Below are 27,069 nucleotides of genomic sequence, written 5' to 3' on the forward strand. Positions count from 1 at the left end.
ACCCCCCACACACACACTCCCCCACACACACACACACCCCACACACACTCCATACACCCCCCCCACACACACCACTCCCCCCCACACACACACCCACACACACACATACATCCCACATCCCCCCACACACACCCACACACACACCCCCACCCACACACCCCCACTCCCACACACACACACACCCCACCCACACACACACCCCACACACACAACACACACCCCTCCCACACACACCCCACACACACAACACACACCCCTCCCACACACACCCCACACACACAACACACACCCCTCCCACACACACCCCACACACACAACACACACCCCTCCCACACACACCCCACACACACCCCACACACCCCTCCCACACACACCCCACACACACCCCACACACACCCCACACACACAACACACACCCCTCCCACACACACCCCACACACACAACACACACCCCTCCCACACACACCCCACACACACAACACACACCCCTCCCACACACACACGCACACATACACCCACCCCAACACACACACACCCACCCCCCACACACACCCACCCCCACACACACACACCCACCCCCACACACACACCACGCCCACACACACACCACCCCCACACACACACACCACGCCCACACACACACCAACACTCCCCACACACACACCAACACTCCCCACACACACACCCCCAACACTCCCCACACACACACCCAACACTCCCCACACACACATCCAACACTCCCCACACACACACCCAACACTCCCCACATATACACCCCCCCACACACACACCCAACACTCCCCACACACACCCCCCCACACACACACCCCCCCCACACACACACACCCCCACACACACATACTCACACCCCACGGACCACACACACATACGCCCTCACCACACACCACACACACATACACACACACCCCCACACACACACACCCCCAGACACACACACCCACACACACACACCCGACACACCCCCCCACACACACATACCCCACACACACCCCCCACACACACCCACACCCACCACACACACACCCCAAACACAACACAGACCCCTCCCACACACACACACCACACACACCCCACCCCCACACACACCACACACACCCCACCCCCACACACACCACCCATACCCCACCCCCACACAAACAACACACACCACACCCCCACACACACTACACACACCCACCCCCACACACACCCACCCCCACACACACACATCCCCCCACACACGCCACACACATCCCCCCACACACACGCCACACACATCCCCCACATCCCCCCACACACACACCCCCACACACATCCCCCTACACACACCACACACATCCCCCACACACACGCCACACGCATCCCCCCACACACACGCCACACGCATCCCCCCACACACACGCCACACACATCCCCCCACACACACGCCACACACATCCCCCACACACACGCCACACACATCCCCCACACACACACGCCACACACATCCCCCCACACACACACACACGCCACACACATCCCCCCACACACATCCACCCAAACACATCCCCCCACACACATCCACCCAAACACACACCCCCCACACACATCCCCCCACACACACGCCACACACATCCCCTCCAAACACACCCCCCACATCCCACCCACACACACCCCCCACATCCCCCCCACACACACCCCCCACATCCCCCCCACACACAAACACCCCACATCCCCCACACACAACCCCACATCCCCCACACACACACCACACATCCCCCACACACACACCACACACATCCCCCCAAACACACACACCCCACATCCCCCACACACACACCCCCACACACATCCCCCCCACACACACACCACACACATCCCCGCACACACACACACACACACCACCCACCCCCCCACAATCACACACATCCCTCCACACACACACCCCACACACACCCCCACACACACCCCACCCCCCACACACACACCCCACACACACCCCACCCCCCACACACACACCCCACACACACACCCCTCCCCCACACACACACACCCCACACACACACACACCCACAACCCCCCCACACACACCCCCACACACACACACACCCACAACCCCCCCACACTCACCCCCCACACACACACACCCACACCCCACAACCACCCCACACACACCCCCCCCACACACACACACACCCCCCCACACACCCTCCCCACACACACACCACACACACCCCACCCCCACACACATACACCCCCCCACACACACACCCACACACCCCCCACACACACACCCACACACCCCCCCACACACACACCCACACACCCCCCCACACACACACACCCACACACACCCACACCCCCCCACACACACACTCCCACACACACACACCCACCCCCACACACACCCCCACCCCCACACACACCCCCTACACCCCCCCACACACACCATACACAACCTCCACACACCCCCCATACACACACACACCCCACACACACCCACCCCCCCCCCCCACACACACACACACACACACACACACCCACACACACACCCCACACCCACCCCCACACACACATACATGGCGCACACACCCTCACCACACACATACACACACACACACACACACACCCCCCCACACACACACACACCCCATCACACACACACACACACACACCCCATCACACACACACACACCCCATCACACACACACACACACCACACTCATCCCCCCCACACACCACACACATCCTCCCCACACACACCACACACATCCCCCCCCACACACACATCCCTCCACATACACCCCCCCACACACATCCCCCCACACACACCCCCCCACACACACCCCCCCACACACACCACACACATCCCCCCCACACACACCACACACATCCCCCCCACACACACACACCACACACATCCCCCCCACACACACACACCACACAAATCCCCCCCAAACACACACACCACACATATCCCCCCCACACACACACCACACACATCCCCCCACACACACCCCCCCCCCCACATCCCTCCACACACACCACACACATCCCCCCACACACACCACACACATCCCCCCACACACACCACACACATCCCCCCACACACACCACACACATCCCCCCACACACACGCCACACACATCCCCCCACACACACGCCACACACATCCCCCCACACACACACGCCACACACATCCCCCCACACACACACGCCACACACATCCCTCACACACACACGCCACACACATCCCCCCCACACACACACACCCCACACACACACACACACACCCCACACACACACACACCCCACACACCCCACACACACACACAAACACACACACACCCCACACACCCACACACACGCACACCCCCCCACACACAAACACCCCCCCCACACACACACACACCCCACACACAAACACTCACACACACCCCCAACACACACCCCCACCACACACACCCACCCCCCACACACATACACACACACACCCACACACACACCCACCCCCACACACACACACCACGCCCACACACACACACCCAACACTCCCCACACACACACCCAACACTCCCCACACATACATCCAACACTCCCCACACATACACCCCCCCCCCCACACACACATACTCACACCCCACGGACCACAAACACATACACCACACACCACACACCACACATACATACACACACACCCCACACACACAGGGCTCACAAACCCTCACCACACACCACACACATATACACACACACCCAACACACCCCCCCCACGCACACACACACCCCCACACCCCCTCACACACACACACCCACACATACCCCCCCACACACACACCCACACACACCCCCCACACACACCCACACACACCCCCCACACACACACCCACACACACCCCCCACACACAACCAACACACACATACCCACACTCCCCCCCCACACACACACAAACTCACACACACACACCCACACACAAAAACATACACCCCCCCCACACACACACACACACCCACCCCACACACACACACCCCCAACACCCCCACACACACACAAACACACACACACACCCCACACACACACACACCCATACCTCGCCCCACACACACACAAACACACATACCCCCCACACACACCCCCCACACACACACACACCCCACACCTCCCCCCCCACACACACAAACACACACACACACCCCCCACACCTCCCCCCACACACACACAAACACACACACACCCCCCACACACACACAAACACACACACACCGCCCACACACACACACACACACACACACACCCCCCACACATACACACACACACCCCCCCCACACACACACACACACCCACACCCCCCCCCACACACACACCCACACCCCCCACACACACACACACCCACACACCCCACCCACACACACACACCTACACCCCCCACACACACACACACACCCACACCCCCCCCCACACACACACACACACCCACACCCCCCCACACACACACACACCCACACCCCCCACACACACACACACCCACACACCCCGCGCCCACACACACACACCCACACCCCCCCCACACACAAACACACACTCACCCCCCCACACACACACACCCTCAACACACACCCCCCACACACACACACAAACACCTCCCCACACACACACACACAAACACACACACACCCACACACACCCCCCCCACACACACACACCCCACACACACAAACACCCCCCCCACACACACACGCCCCCACACACACACACACACCCCAACACACCCCCACCACACACACACACACCCCCCACACACACACACACCCACCCACACACTCACACACACCCACCCACACACACACACCCACCCCCACACACACACCACGCCCACACACACCCCCACCACACACACACACACACCCCACACACACACACACCCACCCACACACTCACACACACCCACCCACACACACACACCCACCCCCACACACACACCCCCACCCCCACACACACACCACGCCCACACACACACCCAACACTTCCCACACATACACACCCCCCACTCCACACACATACACACACCCCCACTCCACACACATACACACCCCCCCTCTCCCCACACATACACACCCCCCCACTCCACACACATACACACCCCCCACTCCACACACATACACACCCCCCACTCCACACACACACACCCCCACACACCCACACTCACAAACATACAAACCCCCCACCTACACACACACACCCTACACACACTCACCCCCACACACACACCCCATACACACACGGCACACACACATACACACACACACACCCTCATCACACACCACACACACACACCCACACACACCCCCCACACACACACCCACACACACCCCCCACACACATACCCACACTCCCCCCCCACACACCCCCAACTCACAACCCCCCCCACACACACACCCACACACACCCCCAACACACCCACACCTCCCCCACACACACACAAACTCACACACACACACCCACACACACACAAAAACATACACCCCCCCCACACACACACACACCCACCCCACACACACACAACCCCAACACCCCCACACACACACAAACACACACACACACCCCACACACACACACCCATACCTCGCCCCACACACACACAAACACACACACCCCCCACACACACCCCCCACACACACACACACACACACCCCACACCTCCCCCCACACACACACAAACACACACACACACCCCCCACACCTCCCCCCACACACACACAAACACACACACACCCCCCACACACACACAAACACACACACACCGCCCACACACACACACACACACACACACAAACACACACCCCCCACACATACACACACACACCCCCCACACACACACACACACACCCACACCCCCCCCACACACACACCCACACCCCCCACACACACACACCCACACCCCCCACACACACACACACCCACACCGCCCCACACACACACACACACCCACAACCCCCCCCACACACACACACACCCACACCCCCCCACACACACACACACCCACAACCCCCACACACACCCACACCCACACGCACACACCCCGCGCCCACACACACACACCCACACCCCCCCCACACACAAACACACACTCACCCCCCCACACACACACCCTCAACACACACCCCCCACACACACACAAACACCTCCCCACACACACACACACAAACACACACACACCCACACACACCCCCCCCACACACACACACCCCACACACACAAACACCCCCCCCACACACACACGCCCCCACACACACACACACACCCCAACACACCCCCACCACACACACACACACCCCCCACACACACACACACCTACCCACACACTCACACACACCCACCCACACACACACACACCCACCCCCACACACACACCCACCCCCACACACACACACCCACCCCCACATACACACCACGCCCACCCCCACATACACACCACGCCCACACACACCCCCACCACACACACACACACACCCCACACACACACACACCCACCCACACACTCACACACACCCACCCACACACACACACCCACCCCCACACACACACCCCCACCCCCACACACACACCACGCCCACACACACACCCAACACTTCCCACACATACACACCCCCCACTCCACACACATACACACACCCCCACTCCACACACATACACACCCCCCACTCCACACACATACACACCCCCCCTCTCCACACACATACACACCCCCCCTCTCCACACACATACACACCCCCCACTCCACACACATACACACCCCCCACTCCACACACATACACACCCCCCACTCCACACACACACACCCCCACACACCCACACTCCCACACACACTCAAACCCCACACACACGCACAACCCCACACACTCACCACACACACACACCCCCACACACACATCCACCCCCCACACATACCCTGCCCCCCCACACACACTACACACACCCCTCCCACACACACCCCTCCCCCCACACACACAACCCACACACACATACCCACACACACACACCACACACACACACCCCTCCCTTCACACACAAACCCCCCCACACACACACACCCCACACACACACCACTCCCCACACACACAAACCCCCCCCACACACACCCCAAACACCCCCCACACACACACTCCCCCACACACACACACACCCCACACACACTCCATACACCCCCCCCACACACACCACTCCCCCCCACACACACACCCACACACACACATACATCCCACATCCCCCCACACACACCCACAAACACACCCCCACCCACACACCCCCACTCCCACACACACACACACCCCACCCACACACACACCCCACACACACAACACACACCCCTCCCACACACACCCCACACACACAACACACACCCCTCCCACACACACCCCACACACACAACACACACCCCTCCCACACACACCCCACACACACAACACACACCCCTCCCACACACACCCCACACACACAACACACACCCCTCCCACACACACCCCACACACACCCCTCCCACACACACAACACACACCCCTCCCACACACACACGCACACATACACCCACCCCAACACACACACACCCACCCCCCACACACACCCACCCCCCCACACACACACCCACCCCCACACCCACCCCCACACACACACCACGCCCACACACACACACCACCCCCACACACACACACCACGCCCACACACACACCAACACTCCCCACACACACACCAACACTCCCCACACACACACCCCCAACACTCCCCACACACACACCCAACACTCCCCACACACACATCCAACACTCCCCACACACACACCCAACACTCCCCACATATACACCCCCCCACACACACACCCAACACTCCCCACACACACCCCCCCACACACACACCCCCCCCACACACACACACCCCCACACACACATACTCACACCCCACGGACCACACACACATACGCCCTCACCACACACCACACACACATACACACACACCCCCACACACACACACCCCCAGACACACTCACCCACACACACACACCCGACACCCCCCCCCACACACACATACCCCACACACACCCCCCACACACACCCACACCCACCACACACACACCCCAAACACAACACAGACCCCTCCCACACACACACACCACACACACCCCACCCCCACACACACCACACACACCCCACCCCCACACACACCACCCATACCCCACCCCCACACAAACAACACACACCACACCCCCACACACACTACACACACCCACCCCCACACACACCCACCCCCACACACACACATCCCCCCACACACGCCACACACATCCCCCCACACACACGCCACACACATCCCCCACATCCCCCCACACACACACCCCCACACACATCCCCCTACACACACCACACACATCCCCCACACACACGCCACACGCATCCCCCCACACACACGCCACACGCATCCCCCCACACACACGCCACACACATCCCCCCACACACACGCCACACACATCCCCCACACACACGCCACACACATCCCCCACACACACACGCCACACACATCCCCCCACACACACACACACGCCACACACATCCCCCCACACACATCCACCCAAACACATCCCCCCACACACATCCACCCAAACACACACCCCCCACACACATCCCCCCACACACACGCCACACACATCCCCTCCAAACACACCCCCCACATCCCACCCACACACACCCCCCACATCCCCCCCACACACACCCCCCACATCCCCCCCACACACAAACACCCCACATCCCCCACACACAACCCCACATCCCCCACACACACACCACACATCCCCCACACACACACCACACACATCCCCCCAAACACACACACCCCACATCCCCCACACACACACCCCCACACACATCCCCCCCACACACACACCACACACATCCCCGCACACACACACACACACACACCACCCACCCCCCCACAATCACACACATCCCTCCACACACACACCCCACACACACCCCCACACACACCCCACCCCCCACACACACACCCCACACACACCCCACCCCCCACACACACACCCCACACACACACCCCTCCCCCACACACACACCTCTCCCCCACACACACACACCCCACACACACACACACCCACAACCCCCCCACACACACCCCCACACACACACACACCCACAACCCCCCCACACTCACCCCCCACACACACACACCCACACCCCACAACCACCCCACACACACCCCCCCCACACACACACACACCCCCCCACACACCCTCCCCACACACACACCACACACACCCCACCCCCACACACATACACCCCCCCACACACACACCCACACACCCCCCACACACACACCCACACACCCCCCCACACACACACCCACACACCCCCCCACACACACACACCCACACACACCCACACCCCCCCACACACACACACCCACACACACCCACACCCCCCCACACACACACACCCACACACACCCACACCCCCCCACACACACACTCCCACACACACACACCCACCCCCACACACACCCCCACCCCCACACACACCCCCTACACCCCCCCACACACACCATACACAACCTCCACACACCCCCCATACACACACACACCCCACACACACCCCCCCCCCCCCACACACACACACACACACACACACACACCCACACACACACCCCACACCCACCCCCACACACACATACATGGCGCACACACCCTCACCACACACATACACACACACACACACACACACACACCCCCACACACACACACACCCCATCACACACACACACACACACACCCCATCACACACACACACACCCCATCACACACACACACACACCACACTCATCCCCCCCACACACCACACACATCCTCCCCACACACACCACACACATCCCCCCCCACACACACATCCCTCCACATACACCCCCCCACACACATCCCCCCACACACACCCCCCCACACACACCCCCCCACACACACCACACACATCCCCCCCACACACACCACACACATCCCCCCCACACACACACACCACACAAATCCCCCCCAAACACACACACCACACATATCCCCCCCACACACACACCACACACATCCCCCCCACACACACACCACACACATCCCCCCACACACACCCCCCCCCCCACATCCCTCCACACACACCCCCCCCACACACATCCCCCCACACACACCACACACATCCCCCCACACACACCCCCCCCCCCACATCCCTCCACACACACCCCCCCCACACACATCCCCCCACACACACCACACACATCCCCCCACACACACCACACACATCCCCCCACACACACCACACACATCCCCCCACACACACGCCACACACATCCCCCCACACACACGCCACACACATCCCCCCACACACACACGCCACACACATCCCTCACACACACACGCCACACACATCCCCCCCACACACACACACACGCCACACACATCCCCCCACACACATCCACCCAAACACATCCCCCCAAACACATCCCCCCACACACATCCACCCAAACACACACCCCCCACACACACGCCACACACATCCCCCCACACATACGCCACACACATCCCCCCACACACACGCCACACACATCTCCCCCAAACACACCACACACATCCCCCCAAACACACACCACACACATCCCCCCCACATACACACCACACACATCCCCCCCACACACACACCACACACATCCCCCCCACACACACACCACACACATCCCCCCACACACACCACACACATCCCCCCACACACACCACACACATCCCCCCCACACACACCACACACATCCCCCCCACACACACACCACACACATCCCCCCCACACACACACCACACACATCCCCCCCACACACATCCCCCCACACACATCCCCCCCACACACACCACACACATCCCCCCCACACACACCACACACATCCCCCCACATACATCCCCCCACACACACCCCCCCCATACATCCCTCCACACACACCCCCCCACACACATCCCCCCACACACACCACACACATCCCCCCACACACACGCCACACACATCCCCCCACACACACACGCCACACACATCCCCCCACACACACACGCCACACACATCCCCCCACACACACACGCCACACACATCCCCCACACACACACGCCACACACATCCCCCCACACACACACATCCCCCCCACACACACCACACACATCCCCCCCACACACACACCACACACATCCCCCCCACACACACACATCCCCCCCACACACACCACACACATCCCCCCCACACACACACCACACACATCCCCCCCACACACACACCACACACATCTCCCCCACACACACACCACACACATCCCCCCCACACACACACACCACACACATCCCCCCCACACACACACACCACACACATCCCCCCCACACACACACACCACACACATCCCCCCCCACACACACACACATCCCCCGCACACACACACACCACACACACCCCCCCCACACACACCCCACACACACACACACCCCCACACACACACACCCCCACACACCCCACCCCCCCCCACACACACCCCCCCCACACACCCCCCCACACACACCCCCACACACACACACCCCACACACACACCCCCCACACACCCCCCCCACACACACACACCCCCCACACACACCCCCCCCACACACCGCACACACACACCCCCCCCACACACACCCCCCCCACACACACCCCCCCCACACACACACACACACACCCACACACACACCTCCCCCCACACACACACACACACACCCACACACACACCCCCACACACACACACACACACACCCACACACACCCCCCCCCACACACACACACACACACACCCACACACACATACACCCCCACACACACACACACACACCCCCCCATACCCCTCTCTTCATCTTGCCTGCTGCACCCGCTGCTCCCTGTGCGTTCTCCTGTCCACTGTGGGGAGACCAGGCTCTGAACTGTGAGACCGCACTGGGGAACACCCCCGCTCTGTCCACAGGAGCCACCCTCTGCTCCCCGTCACTTGCTGTCTCAACAAAACCATCTCCCCCGAACGCCAACCTGTCTGTCCTGCGACTGCTCCTGAAGCAGGTCTCCGAATCAGAGGACCATAAGGCATAGGAGCTGAGATTAGGCCGTTCAGCCCATCGAGTCTGCTTCCTCATTCAATCACAGCTGATAGGTTTCTCAACCCCACTCTCCCACTCCCTCCCGGTAACCCTTGACCCCCCTTTACGATGAAGAACCTCTCTATCTCAGTCTTAAACAGACTCAGTGAGCTGGGCCTCCCCAGCCTTCAGTGGGAATGAATCCCACAGATTCACCTCTCTCTGGCTGAACAGGTTTCCCCTTATCTCTGTTCTAAGAGCTCTTCCCTTTACTCTGAGGCTGTACCATTGGGTCCCAGTCTCTCCGACCAAATGGAAACATCTTCCCAACATCCACTCTGTCCAGGCCTGTCAGTATTCTGTAAGTTTCTATTAGATCCCCCACCCCCTCATCCTTCTGAACTCCATTGAGTATAGACCCAGAGTCCTCACCCTTTCCTCAGCTTTTCATTGCTGGGACTGTTCTCGTGAACCCCCTCTGAACACGTTCCGGGGCCAGTACATCCTTGCTGAGATATGGGACCCAAAACTGGGTACAATTCTCCCAAATGTGGTCTGACCCCAGCTTTATGGAGCCTCAGAAATACATCCCTGCTTTTATAATCAAGTCCTCTCAAAACAAATGCCATTGTTACATTTGCTTTCCCAACTACTGACCCAACCTGCAGGTTTAGCTTGAGAGACTCCTGGACGAGAACTTCCAAGTCTCTCTGCCCTTCACATTTCTGAATTTTCTCCCCATTTAGAAAATAGTCCATGCCTCTCTGCCTCTATTCCTCCGACCAAAGTGCTTGACCTCATACTTCCCCACATTGTCGTCTATCTGCCACTTCTTTGCCCACTCTCCGAACCTTCTGCAGCCTCCCCACCTCCTCAATACGACCCATCCCTAAACCCATCTTTGTTATCGTCTGCAACAGCGTCATATTTTCCAATTACGCACTAGAGGAGTCAAAGGTGAACTCACCAACATCAGAGAATTTACAGCCCCCTCCATTTTGAGGGACACCTTCCCATCCCTCAACCCCCTTGTCTGCATTGGACCCCCCCCGCTTCGCCCCACCCCACCCCACCCACAGTAAATCCTATTGTCCACTCTTAACACCATTTCACATCTCGATCAGTCCATGAGCACCATGGGCAGTCCCTCTGTTATTGGCGCAGGGCACCCTCACGATCAGCGTCCTCGCCAGCTCCATCGACGGCAGAAAGCCAGTCACTTTCCCAATCCCCTCCCAGCTCCGAGGAAGAGTCACGTCAGACATGGAATGTGTCTCTCTGCTGGAGCTTTTACCACAGCCAGTGGTGGGGGATTGACGCACGGCCAAATATCTCCCAACTGCTCGGGATGCAGTCCAAATTTGAGCCATGCAGGATTCGACAGGAAGAGATCCCGCCTGTTAATACCACAACTCCCCGCGACACCATCGAGAACGGGGACAAAACCGAGCCCTGCAGATTCGCATGTTCATATTCTACACTTGAACCCAGCTCTCCACCTACTTGATGGTGTGCAGGCTACTGAGGGCAGGCAGACACTTCTGAAAGATGAAAATGTACCGCTGGTCAATCATCCAGCCTGAAACAGAGAGAACGGATGTGTTATTCCAGCCAGATACACATTAACCAAAAATAATCCTAGATCAACAGAGAATCCTACTGAGGGCGAGTGTACTTCAGATATACACAGCCGCCTCTTTCAAATAGGTCAGTGTCAACCCAAACTAATCCCACTGACACTCCATCCACCCAGTCATTAACCCAAACTAATCCCACTGTCACTCCATCCACCCAGTCATTAACGCAAACTAATCCCACTATCACTCCATTCCCCAGTCTGACATTAACCCAAACTAATCCCAATGTCACTCCATTCCTCAGTCACTAACCCAAACTAATCCCAATGTCACTCCATCCACCCAGTCATTAACACAAACTAATCCCACTGTCACTCCATTCCTCAGTCATTAACCCAAACTAATCCCACTGTCACTCCATCCACCCAGTCATTAACCAAAACTAATCCCACTGTCACTCCATTCCACAGTCATTAACCCAAACTAATCCCACTGTCACTCCATTCCCCAGTCATTAACCCAAACTAATCCCACTGTCACTCCATTCCCCAGTCATTAACCCAAACTAATCCCACTGTCACTCCATTCCCCAGTCATTAACGCAAACTAATCCCACTGTCACTCCATTCCACAGTCTGACATTAACCCAAACTATTCCCACTGTCATTCCATTCCCCAGTCATTAACCAAAACTAATCCCACTGTCACTCCATTCCCCAGTCATTAACCCAAACTAATCCCACTGTCACTCCATTCCCCAGTCAGATATTAACCCAAACTAATCCCAATGTCACTCCATTCCCCAGTCTGTCATTAACACAAACTAATCCCACTGGCGTAACATTCCCCCGTCCGTCATTAACCCAAACTAATCCCACTGTCACTCCTTCCTCCAGTCATTAACCCAAACTAATGCCACTGTCATTCCATTCCCCAGTCATTAACCCAAACTAATCCCACTATCACTCCATCCACCCAGTCATTAACCAAAACTAATCCCACTGTCACTCCATTCCCCAGTCTGACATTAACCAAACTAATCGCACTGTCACTCCATTCCACAGTCATTAACCCAAACTAATCCCACTGTCACTCCATTCCCCAGAATTAACCCAAACTAATCCCAATGATACTCCTTACCCCATTCTGTTATTAACCCAAACTAATCCCACTGTCACTCCCTCCCCTAGACATTAACCCAAACTAATCCCACTGGCACTCCCTCGCCCAGTCTTTAACCCAAACTAATCCCAGTGTCAATCCATCCCCCAGTCATTAACACAAACTAATCCCACTGTCATTCCATTCCCGAGTCATTAACCCACAATAATCCCACTGTCACTCCATTCTCCAGTCTGTCATTAACACAAACTAATCCCACTGGCACTACATTCCCCCGTCTGTCATTAACCCAAACTAATCCCACTGTCACTCCATCCCCCAGTCATTACCCAAACTAATCCCACTGTCCCTCCATCCCCAGTCATTAACCCAAACTAATCCCATTGTCAGTCCATTCCCCAGCCATTAACCCAAACTAATCCCACTAACCCTCCATTCCCCAGTCATTAACACAAATAATCCCACTGTCATTCCATTCCCCAGTCATTAACCCGAATTTATCCCTCTGTCAGTCCATTCCCCATTCATTTACCCAAACTAATCCCACTGACACTCCATTCCCCAGTCTGACATTAACCCAAACTAATCCCACTGTCACTCCATCCCCAGTCATTAACCCAAACTAATCCCACTGTCACTCCATTCCCCAGTCATTAACCCAAACTAATCCCACTGTCACTCCATTTCCCAGAATTAACTCAAACGAATGCCAAAGGTACTCCTTTCCCCAGTCTGTCATGAACCCAAACTAATTCCCACTGACACTCCATTCCCCAGTCATAAACACAAATAATCCCACTGTCACTCCATTCCCCAGTCTGACATTAAGCCAAACTAATCCCACTGTCATTCCATTCCCCAGTCATTAACCCAAACTAATCCCACTGACACTCCTTCCTCCAGTTATTAACGCAAACTAATCCCACTGTCACTCCATTCCCCAGTCTGACATTAACCCAAACTAATCCCACTGTCACTCCATTCCCCAGAATTAACCCAAACTAATCCCAATGATACTCCTTTCCCCATTCTGTTATTAACCCAAACTAATCCAACTGTCACTCCCTCCCCTAGTCATTAACCTAAACTAATCCCACTGGCACTCCCAGTCATTAACGCAAACTAATCCCAGTGTCAATCCATTCCCCAGTCATTAACCCAAACTAATCCCACTGTCACTCCTTCCTCCAGTTATTAACGCAAACTAATCCCACTGTCACTCCATTCCCCAGTCTGACATTAACCCAAACTAATCCCACTGTCATTCCATTCCCCAGTCATTAACCCAAACTAATCCCACTGACACTCCTTCCTCCAGTTATTAACGCAAACTAATCCCACTGTCACTCCATTCCCCAGTCTGACATTAACCCAAACTAATCCCACTGTCATTCCATTCCCCTAGTCATTAACCCAAACTAATCCCACTGGCACTCCATCGCCCTGTCATTAACCCAAACTAATCCCAGTGACAATCCATCACCCAGTCATTAACACAAACTAATTCCAATGTCACTCAATCCCCTAGTCATTCACCGAAACTAGTCCCACAGTCACTCACACAAACTAATCCCACTGTTACTCCATTCCCCAGTCTGTCATGAGCCCAAACTAATCCCACTGTCACTCCATTCCCCAATATTAACTAAACCTAATCCCACTGTCTCTCCACTCCCCAGTCTGACATTAACCCAAACTAATCCCACTGTCACTCCATTCCCCAGTCAGACATTAACCCAAACTAATCCCACTGTCACTCCAATCCCCAGTCTGACATTAACCCAAACTAATCCCACTGTCACTCCATTCCCTAGTCTGACATTAACCCAAACTAATCCCACTGTCACTCCATTCCCCAGTCTGTCATTAACCCAAACTAATCCCACTGTCACTCCATTCCCCAGTCAGACATTAACACAAACTAATCCCACTGGCGTTACATTCCCCTGTCTGTCATTAACCCAAACTAATCCCACTGTCACTCCTTCCTCCAGTCATTAACGCAAACTAATCCCACTGTCACTCCATTCCACAGTCATTAACCCAAACTAATCCCACTGTCACTCCTTCCTCCAGTCATTAACGCAAACTAATCCCACTGTCACTCCATTACACAGTCATTAACACAAACTAATCCCACTATCACTCCATTCCCCCAGTCATTAACCAAAACTAATCCACTGTCACTCCATCCCCCAGTCAGACATTAACCCAAACTAATCCCACTGTCATTCCATCCCCCAGTCATGAACACAAACTAATCCCACTGTCATTCCATCCCCCAGTCATGACCCAAACTAATCCCACTGTCACTCCATTCCCCAGTCTGACATTAACCCAAACTAATCCCACTGTCACTCCATTCCCCAGAATTAACCCAAACTAATCCCAATGATACTCCTTTCCCCATTCTGTTATTAACCCAAACTAATCCCACTGTCACTCCCTCCCCTAGTCATTAACCCAAACTAATCCCACAGGCACTCCCTCGCCCAGTCATTAACCCAAACTAATCCCAGTGTCAATCCATCCCCCAGTCATTAACACAAACTAATCCCACTGTCACTCCATTCCCCAGTCTGTCATGAACCAAAACTAATCCCACTGTCACTCCATTCCTCAATATTAACCAAAACTAATCCCACTGTCACTCCATTCCTCAGTCAGATATTAACCCAAACTAATCCCATTGTCACTCCATTGCCCAGTCTGTCATTAACCCAAACGAATCCCACTGTCATTCCATTCCCCAATCATTGACCCAACCTAATCCCACTGTTACTCCATCCCCCAGTCATTAACACAAACTAATCCCACTGTCACTCCATTCGCCAGTCATTACCCAAACTAATCCCACTGTCACTCCATTCCCCAGTCTGACATTAACCCAAACTAATCCCACTGTCACTCCATCCCCCAGTGATTAACCCAAACTAATCCCACTGTCACTCCATCCCCCAGTCAATAAACCAAACTAATCCCAATGTTACTCCATCCCCCAGTTATTAACCCAAACAAATCCCTCTGTCACTCCATTCACCCGACTGTCATTAACCCAAACTAATCCCACTGACATCCCATTCCCCAAAACTAATCCCTCTGTCTTTCCATTCCCCAGTCATTGACCCAAACTAATCCCACTGTCACTCCATTCCCCAGAATTAACCCAAACTAATCCCAATGATACTCCTTCCACTAGACATTAACCCAAACTAATCCCACTGGCACTCCCTCGCCCAGTCTTTAACCCAAACTAATCCCAGTGTCAATCCATCCCCCAGTCATTAACACAAACTAATCCCACTGTCATTCCATTCCCAAGTCATTAACCCACAATATTCCCACTGTCACTCCATTCTCCAGTCTGTCATTAACACAAACTAATCCCACTGTCCCTCCATCCCCCAGTCATTAACCCAAACTAATCCCAATGTCACTCCATTCCCCAGTCGTTGACCCAAACTAATCCCATTGTCAGTCCATTCCCCAGTCATTAACCCAAACTAATCCCACAAACACACCATTCCCCAGTCATTAACACAAATAATCCCACTGTCATTCCATTCCCCAGTCATTAACCCGAACTAATCCCACTGTCACTCCATTCCTCAGTCATTAACCAAAACTAATCCCACTGTCACTCCATCCCCCAGTCATTAACCCAAAGTAATCCCACTGTCAATCCATTCCCCAGTCTGTTATTAACCCAAACTCATCCCACTGTCACACCATTCCCCAGTCATTACCCAAACTAATCCCACTGTCCCTCCATCCCCAGTCATTAACCCAAACTAATCCCATTGTCAGTCCATTCCCCAGTCATTAACCCAAACTAATCCCACTAACACTCCATGCCGCAGTCATTAACACAAATAATCCCACTGTCATTCCATTTCCCAGTCATTAACCCAAACTAATCCCACTGTCAGTCCATCCCCCATTCATTTACCCAAACTAATCCCACTGACACTCCATTCCCCAGTCTGACATTAACCCAAACTAATCCCACTGTCACTCCATCCCCAGTCATTAACCCAAACTAATCCCACTGTCACTCCATTCCCCAGAATTAACTCAAACTAATGCCAAAGGTACTCCTTTCCCCAGTCTGTCATTAACCCAAACTAAACCCACTGTCACTCCATTCCCCAGTCATTAACCCAAACTAATTGCCACTGACACTCCATTCCCCAGTCATAAACACAAACTAATCCCACTGTCATTCCATTCCCCAGTCATTAATCCGAACTAATCCCACTGTCAGTCCATCCCCCAGTCATTAACCCAAATTAATCCCACTGTCAGTCCATCTCCCAGTCACTGACCCAAACTAATCCCACTGTCACTCCATTCCCCAGTCATTAACCCAAACTAATCCCACTGTCACTCCATTCCCCAGTCATGAACCCAAACTAATCCCACTGTCACTCCATTCCTCAGTCTGTCATTAACCCAAACTAATCCCACTGGCGTTACATTCCCCTGTCTGTCATTAACCCAAACTAATCCCACTGTCACTCCTTCCTCCAGTCATTAACGCAAACTAATCCCACTGTCACTCCATTCCACAGTCATTAACCCAAACTAATCCCACTGTCACTCCTTCCTCCAGTCATTAACGCAAACTAATCCCACTGTCACTCCATTACACAGTCATTAACACAAACTAATCCCACTATCACTCCATTCCCCCAGTCATTAACCAAAACTAATCCACTGTCACTCCATCCCCCAGTCAGACATTAACCCAAACTAATCCCACTGTCATTCCATCCCCCAGTCATGAACACAAACTAATCCCACTGTCATTCCATCCCCCAGTCATGACCCAAACTAATCCCACTGTCACTCCATTCCCCAGTCTGACATTAACCCAAACTAATCCCACTGTCACTCCATTCCCCAGAATTAACCCAAACTAATCCCAATGATACTCCTTTCCCCATTCTGTTATTAACCCAAACTAATCCCACTGTCACTCCCTCCCCTAGTCATTAACCCAAACTAATCCCACAGGCACTCCCTCGCCCAGTCATTAACCCAAACTAATCCCAGTGTCAATCCATCCCCCAGTCATTAACACAAACTAATCCCACTGTCACTCCATTCCCCAGTCTGTCATGAACCAAAACTAATCCCACTGTCACTCCATTCCCCAATATTAACCAAAACTAATCCCACTGTCACTCCATTCCTCAGTCAGATATTAACCCAAACTAATCCCATTGTCACTCCATTGCCCAGTCTGTCATTAACCCAAACGAATCCCACTGTCATTCCATTCCCCAATCATTGACCCAACCTAATCCCACTGTTACTCCATCCCCCAGTCATTAACACAAACTAATCCCACTGTCACTCCATTCGCCAGTCATTACCCAAACTAATCCCACTGTCACTCCATTCCCCAGTCTGACATTAACCCAAACTAATCCCACTGTCACTCCATCCCCCAGTGATTAACCCAAACTAATCCCACTGTCACTCCATCCCCCAGTCAATAAACCAAACTAATCCCAATGTTACTCCATCCCCCAGTTATTAACCCAAACAAATCCCTCTGTCACTCCATTCACCCGACTGTCATTAACCCAAACTAATCCCACTGACATCCCATTCCCCAAAACTAATCCCTCTGTCTTTCCATTCCCCAGTCATTGACCCAAACTAATCCCACTGTCACTCCATTCCCCAGAATTAACCCAAACTAATCCCAATGATACTCCTTCCACTAGACATTAACCCAAACTAATCCCACTGGCACTCCCTCGCCCAGTCTTTAACCCAAACTAATCCCAGTGTCAATCCATCCCCCAGTCATTAACACAAACTAATCCCACTGTCATTCCATTCCCAAGTCATTAACCCACAATATTCCCACTGTCACTCCATTCTCCAGTCTGTCATTAACACAAACTAATCCCACTGTCCCTCCATCCCCCAGTCATTAACCCAAACTAATCCCAATGTCACTCCATTCCCCAGTCGTTGACCCAAACTAATCCCATTGTCAGTCCATTCCCCAGTCATTAACCCAAACTAATCCCACAAACACACCATTCCCCAGTCATTAACACAAATAATCCCACTGTCATTCCATTCCCCAGTCATTAACCCGAACTAATCCCACTGTCACTCCATTCCTCAGTCATTAACCAAAACTAATCCCACTGTCACTCCATCCCCCAGTCATTAACCCAAAGTAATCCCACTGTCAATCCATTCCCCAGTCTGTTATTAACCCAAACTCATCCCACTGTCACACCATTCCCCAGTCATTACCCAAACTAATCCCACTGTCCCTCCATCCCCAGTCATTAACCCAAACTAATCCCATTGTCAGTCCATTCCCCAGTCATTAACCCAAACTAATCCCACTAACACTCCATGCCGCAGTCATTAACACAAATAATCCCACTGTCATTCCATTTCCCAGTCATTAACCCAAACTAATCCCACTGTCAGTCCATCCCCCATTCATTTACCCAAACTAATCCCACTGACACTCCATTCCCCAGTCTGACATTAACCCAAACTAATCCCACTGTCACTCCATCCCCAGTCATTAACCCAAACTAATCCCACTGTCACTCCATTCCCCAGAATTAACTCAAACTAATGCCAAAGGTACTCCTTTCCCCAGTCTGTCATTAACCCAAACTAAACCCACTGTCACTCCATTCCCCAGTCATTAACCCAAACTAATTGCCACTGACACTCCATTCCCCAGTCATAAACACAAACTAATCCCACTGTCATTCCATTCCCCAGTCATTAATCCGAACTAATCCCACTGTCAGTCCATCCCCCAGTCATTAACCCAAATTAATCCCACTGTCAGTCCATCTCCCAGTCACTGACCCAAACTAATCCCACTGTCACTCCATTCCCCAGTCATTAACCCAAACTAATCCCACTGTCACTCCATTCCCCAGTCATGAACCCAAACTAATCCCACTGTCACTCCATTCCTCAGTCTGTCATTAACCCAAACTAATCCCGATGTCACTCCATTCCCCAGAATTAACCCAAACTAATCCCACTGTCACTCCATTCCTCAGTCTGTCATTAACCCAAACTAATCCCGATGTCACTCCATTCCCCAAAATTAACCCAAACTAATCCCAATGATACTCCTTTCCCCATTCTGTTATTAACCCAAACTAGTCCCACTGTCACTCCATTCCCCAGTCATTAACACAAATTAATCCCACTGTCACTCCATTCCCCAGTCTGTCATAAACCCAAATTAATCCCACTGTCACTCCATTCCCCATTCTGTCATTAACCCAAACTAATCCCACTGACACTCCTTCCTCCAGTCATTAACACAAACTAATCCCACTGTCACTCCATTCCCCAGTTAGACATTAACCCAAACTAATCCCACTGTCACTCCACTCCCCAGTCTGACATTAACCCAAACTAATCCCACTGTCACTCCATTCCCCAGTCAGACATTAACCCAAACTAATCCCACTGTCACTCCATTCCCCAGTCAGACATTAACCCAAACTAATCCCACTGTCACTCCATTCCTCAGTCTGTCATTAACCCAAACTAATCCCACTGTCACTCCTTCCTCCAGTCATTAACGCAAACTAATCCCACTGTCACTCCATTCCACAGTCATTAAAACAAACTAATCCCACTGTCACTCCATTCCCCAGTCTGTCAATAACCCAAACTAATCCCACTGTCACTCCATTCCCCAGTCATTAACCCAAACTAATCCCACTGTCACTCCTTCCTCCAGTCATTAACGCAAACTAATCCCACTGTCACTCCATTCCACAGTCATTAAAACAAACTAATCCCACTGTCACTCCATTCCCCAGTCATGAACACAAACTAATCCCATTGTCACTCCATTCCCCAGTCATTAACCCAAACTAATCCCACTGTCACTCCTTCCTCCAGTCATTAACGCAAACTAATCCCACTGTCACTCCATTCCACAGTCATTAAAACAAACTAATCCCACTGTCACACCATTCCCCAGAATTAACCCAAACTAATCCCAATGATACTCCTTTCCCCATTCTGTTATTAACCCAAACTAATCCAACTGTCACTCCCTCCCCTAGTCATTAACCCAAACTAATCCCACTGGCACTCCCTCGCCCAGTCATTAACGCAAACTAATCCCACTGTCAATCCATTCCCCAATATATTAACCAAAATTAATCCCACTGTCACTCCATTCCCCAGTTAGACATTTACCCAAACTAATCCCACTGTCACTCCATTTCCCATTCTGTCATTAACACAAACTAATCCCACTGTCACTCCATTCCTCAGTCTGTCATTAACCCAAACTAATCCCACTGTCACTCCATTCCACAGTCATTAACAGAAATTAATCCCACTGTCACTCCATTCCCCAGTCATTAACACAAACTAATCCCACTGTCACTCCATTCCCCAGTCTGACATTAACCCAAACTAATCCCACTGTCACTCCATTCCCCAGTCTGTCATTAACACAAACTAATCCCACTGACACTCCATTACCCAGTCATTAACACAAACTAATCCCACTGTCACTCCATTCCCCAGTCTGACATTAACCCAAACTAATCCCACTGTCACTCCATTCCTCAGTCTGTCATTAACCCAAACTAATCCCACTGTCACTCCTTCCTCCAGTTATTAACGCAAACTAATCCCACTGTCACTCCATTCCCCAGTCTGACATTAACCCAAACTAATCCCACTGTCATTCCATTCCCCAGTCATTAACCCAAACTAATCCCACTGACACTCCTTCCTCCAGTTATTAACGCAAACTAATCCCACTGTCACTCCATTCCCCAGTCTGACATTAACCCAAACTAATCCCACTGTCATTCCATTCCCCAGTCTGACATTCACCCAAACTAATCCCACTGTCATTCCATTCCCCTAGTCATTAACCCAAACTAATCCCACTGGCACTCCTTCCTCCAGTTATTAACGCAAACTAATCCCACTGTCACTCCATTCCCCAGTCTGACATTAACCCAAACTAATCCCACTGTCACTCCATTCCCCAGTCTGACATTCACCCAAACTAATCCCACTGTCATTCCATTCCCCTAGTCATTAACCCAAACTAATCCCACTGGCACTCCATCGCCCTGTCATTAACCCAAACTAATCTAGTGTCAATCCATCCCCCAGTCATTAACACAAACTAATTCCAATGTCACTCAATCCCCTAGTCATTCACCGAAACTAGTCCCACAGTCACTCACACAAATTAATCCCACTGTCACTCCATTCCCCAATATTAACCAAACCTAATCCCACTGTCACTCCATTCCCCAGTCTGTCATGAGCCCAAACTAATCCCACTGTCACTCCATTCCCCAGTCTGTCATGAGCCCAAACTAATCCCACGGTCACTCCATTTCCCAATATTAACCAAACCTAATCCCACTGTCACTCCACTCCCCAGTCTGACATTAACCCAAACTAATCCCACTGTCACTCCATTCCCCAGTCAGACATTAACCTAAACTAATCCCACTGGCGTTACATTTCCCTGTCTGTCATTAACCCAAACTAATCCCACTGTCACTCCTTCCTCCAGTCATTAACGCAAACTAATCCCACTGTCACTCCATTCCACAGTCATTAACCCAAACTAATCCCACTATCACTCCATCCCCCCAGTCATTCACCAAAACTAATCCACTGTCACTCTATCCCCCAGTCAGACATTAACCCAAACTAATCCCACTGTCATTCCATCCCCCAGTCATGAACACAAACTAATCCCATTGTCACTCCATTCCCCAGTCATTATCCAAACTAATCCCACTGTTACTCCATTCCCCAGTCTGACATTAACCCAAACTAATCCCACTGTCACTCCATTCCCCAATATTAACCAAACCTCATCCCACTGTCACTCCACTCCCCAGTCTGACATTAACCCAAACTAATCCCACTGTCACTCCATTCCCCAGTCAGACATTAACCCAAACTAATCCCACTGTCACTCCATTCCCCAGTCTGTCATTAACACAAACTAATCCCACTGGCGTTACATTCCCATGTCTGTCATTAACCCAAACTAATCCCACGGACACTCCATTCCCCAGTCATTAACCCAAACTAATCCCGCTGTCACTACATTCCCCAGTCTGACATTAACCCAAACTAGTCCCACTGTCACTCCATTCCCCTGAATTAACCCAAACTAATCCCAATGAGACTCCTTTCCCCATTCTGTTATTAACCCAAACTAATCCAACTGTCACTCCATTCCCCAGTCTGACATTAACCCAAACTAATCCCACTGTCACTCCATTCCCCAGTCTGACATTAACCCATACTAATCCCACTGTCACTCCATTCCCCAGAATTAACCCAAACTAATCCCAATGATACTCCTTTCCCCATTCTGTTATTAACCCAAACTAATCCAACTGTCACTCCCTCCCCTAGTCATTAACCCAAACTAATCCCACTGGCACTCCCTCGCCCAGTCATTAACGCAAACTAATCCCACTGTCAATCCATTCCCCAATATATTAACCAAAATTAATCCCACTGTCACTCCATTCCCCAGTTAGACATTTAACCAAACTAATCCCACTGTCACTCCATTTCCCATTCTGTCATTAACACAAACTAATCCCACTGTCACTCCATTCCCCAGTCTGTCATTAACACAAACTAATCCCACTGACACTCCATTACCCAGTCATTAACACAAACTAATCCCACTGTCACTCCATTCCCCAGTCTGACATTAACCCAAACTAATCCCACTGTCACTCCATTCCTCAGTCTGTCATTAACCCAAACTAATCCCACTGTCACTCCTTCCTCCAGTTATTAACGCAAACTAATCCCACTGTCACTCCATTCCCCAGTCTGACATTAACCCAAACTAATCCCACTGTCATTCCATTCCCCAGTCATTAACCCAAACTAATCCCACTGACACTCCTTCCTCCAGTTATTAACGCAAACTAATCCCACTGTCACTCCATTCCCCAGTCTGACATTAACCCAAACTAATCCCACTGTCATTCCATTCCCCAGTCTGACATTCACCCAAACTAATCCCACTGTCATTCCATTCCCCTAGTCATTAACCCAAACTAATCCCACTGGCACTCCTTCCTCCAGTTATTAACGCAAACTAATCCCACTGTCACTCCATTCCCCAGTCTGACATTAACCCAAACTAATCCCACTGTCACTCCATTCCCCAGTCTGACATTCACCCAAACTAATCCCACTGTCATTCCATTCCCCTAGTCATTAACCCAAACTAATCCCACTGGCACTCCATCGCCCTGTCATTAACCCAAACTAATCTAGTGTCAATCCATCCCCCAGTCATTAACACAAACTAATTCCAATGTCACTCAATCCCCTAGTCATTCACCGAAACTAGTCCCACAGTCACTCACACAAATTAATCCCACTGTCACTCCATTCCCCAATATTAACCAAACCTAATCCCACTGTCACTCCATTCCCCAGTCTGTCATGAGCCCAAACTAATCCCACTGTCACTCCATTCCCCAGTCTGTCATGAGCCCAAACTAATCCCACGGTCACTCCATTTCCCAATATTAACCAAACCTAATCCCACTGTCACTCCACTCCCCAGTCTGACATTAACCCAAACTAATCCCACTGTCACTCCATTCCCCAGTCAGACATTAACCTAAACTAATCCCACTGGCGTTACATTCCCCTGTCTGTCATTAACCCAAACTAATCCCACTGTCACTCCTTCCTCCAGTCATTAACGCAAACTAATCCCACTGTCACTCCATTCCACAGTCATTAACCCAAACTAATCCCACTATCACTCCATCCCCCCAGTCATTCACCAAAACTAATCCACTGTCACTCTATCCCCCAGTCAGACATTAACCCAAACTAATCCCACTGTCATTCCATCCCCCAGTCATGAACACAAACTAATCCCATTGTCACTCCATTCCCCAGTCATTATCCAAACTAATCCCACTGTTACTCCATTCCCCAGTCTGACATTAACCCAAACTAATCCCACTGTCACTCCATTCCCCAATATTAACCAAACCTCATCCCACTGTCACTCCACTCCCCAGTCTGACATTAACCCAAACTAATCCCACTGTCACTCCATTCCCCAGTCAGACATTAACCCAAACTAATCCCACTGTCACTCCATTCCCCAGTCTGTCATTAACACAAACTAATCCCACTGGCGTTACATTCCCATGTCTGTCATTAAC

The 27,069-nt window shown here is 52.9% G+C and overlaps 1 protein-coding gene across 1 annotated transcript in view; it reads right to left on the bottom strand.

Annotated features, from left to right (window-relative positions):
* Positions 1-13,639: 13,639 nt before the first annotated feature.
* Positions 13,640-27,069, bottom strand: part of LOC148135329 (tripartite motif-containing protein 46-like) — a 208,591-nt gene continuing 195,161 nt past the window's right edge. Inside the window, exon 6 of the mRNA XM_087985125.1 lies at positions 13,640-13,719. Coding sequence (XP_087841251.1) covers positions 13,640-13,719 — 80 coding nt within the window. The remainder of the gene's footprint in view (positions 13,720-27,069) is intronic.

This window comes from Chiloscyllium plagiosum, unplaced genomic scaffold, assembly GCF_037043375.1.
Source record: "Chiloscyllium plagiosum isolate Xiang-an unplaced genomic scaffold, Cpla_swu_hap1 HiC_scaffold_50, whole genome shotgun sequence".
Classification (NCBI taxonomy): domain Eukaryota; kingdom Metazoa; phylum Chordata; class Chondrichthyes; order Orectolobiformes; family Hemiscylliidae; genus Chiloscyllium; species Chiloscyllium plagiosum.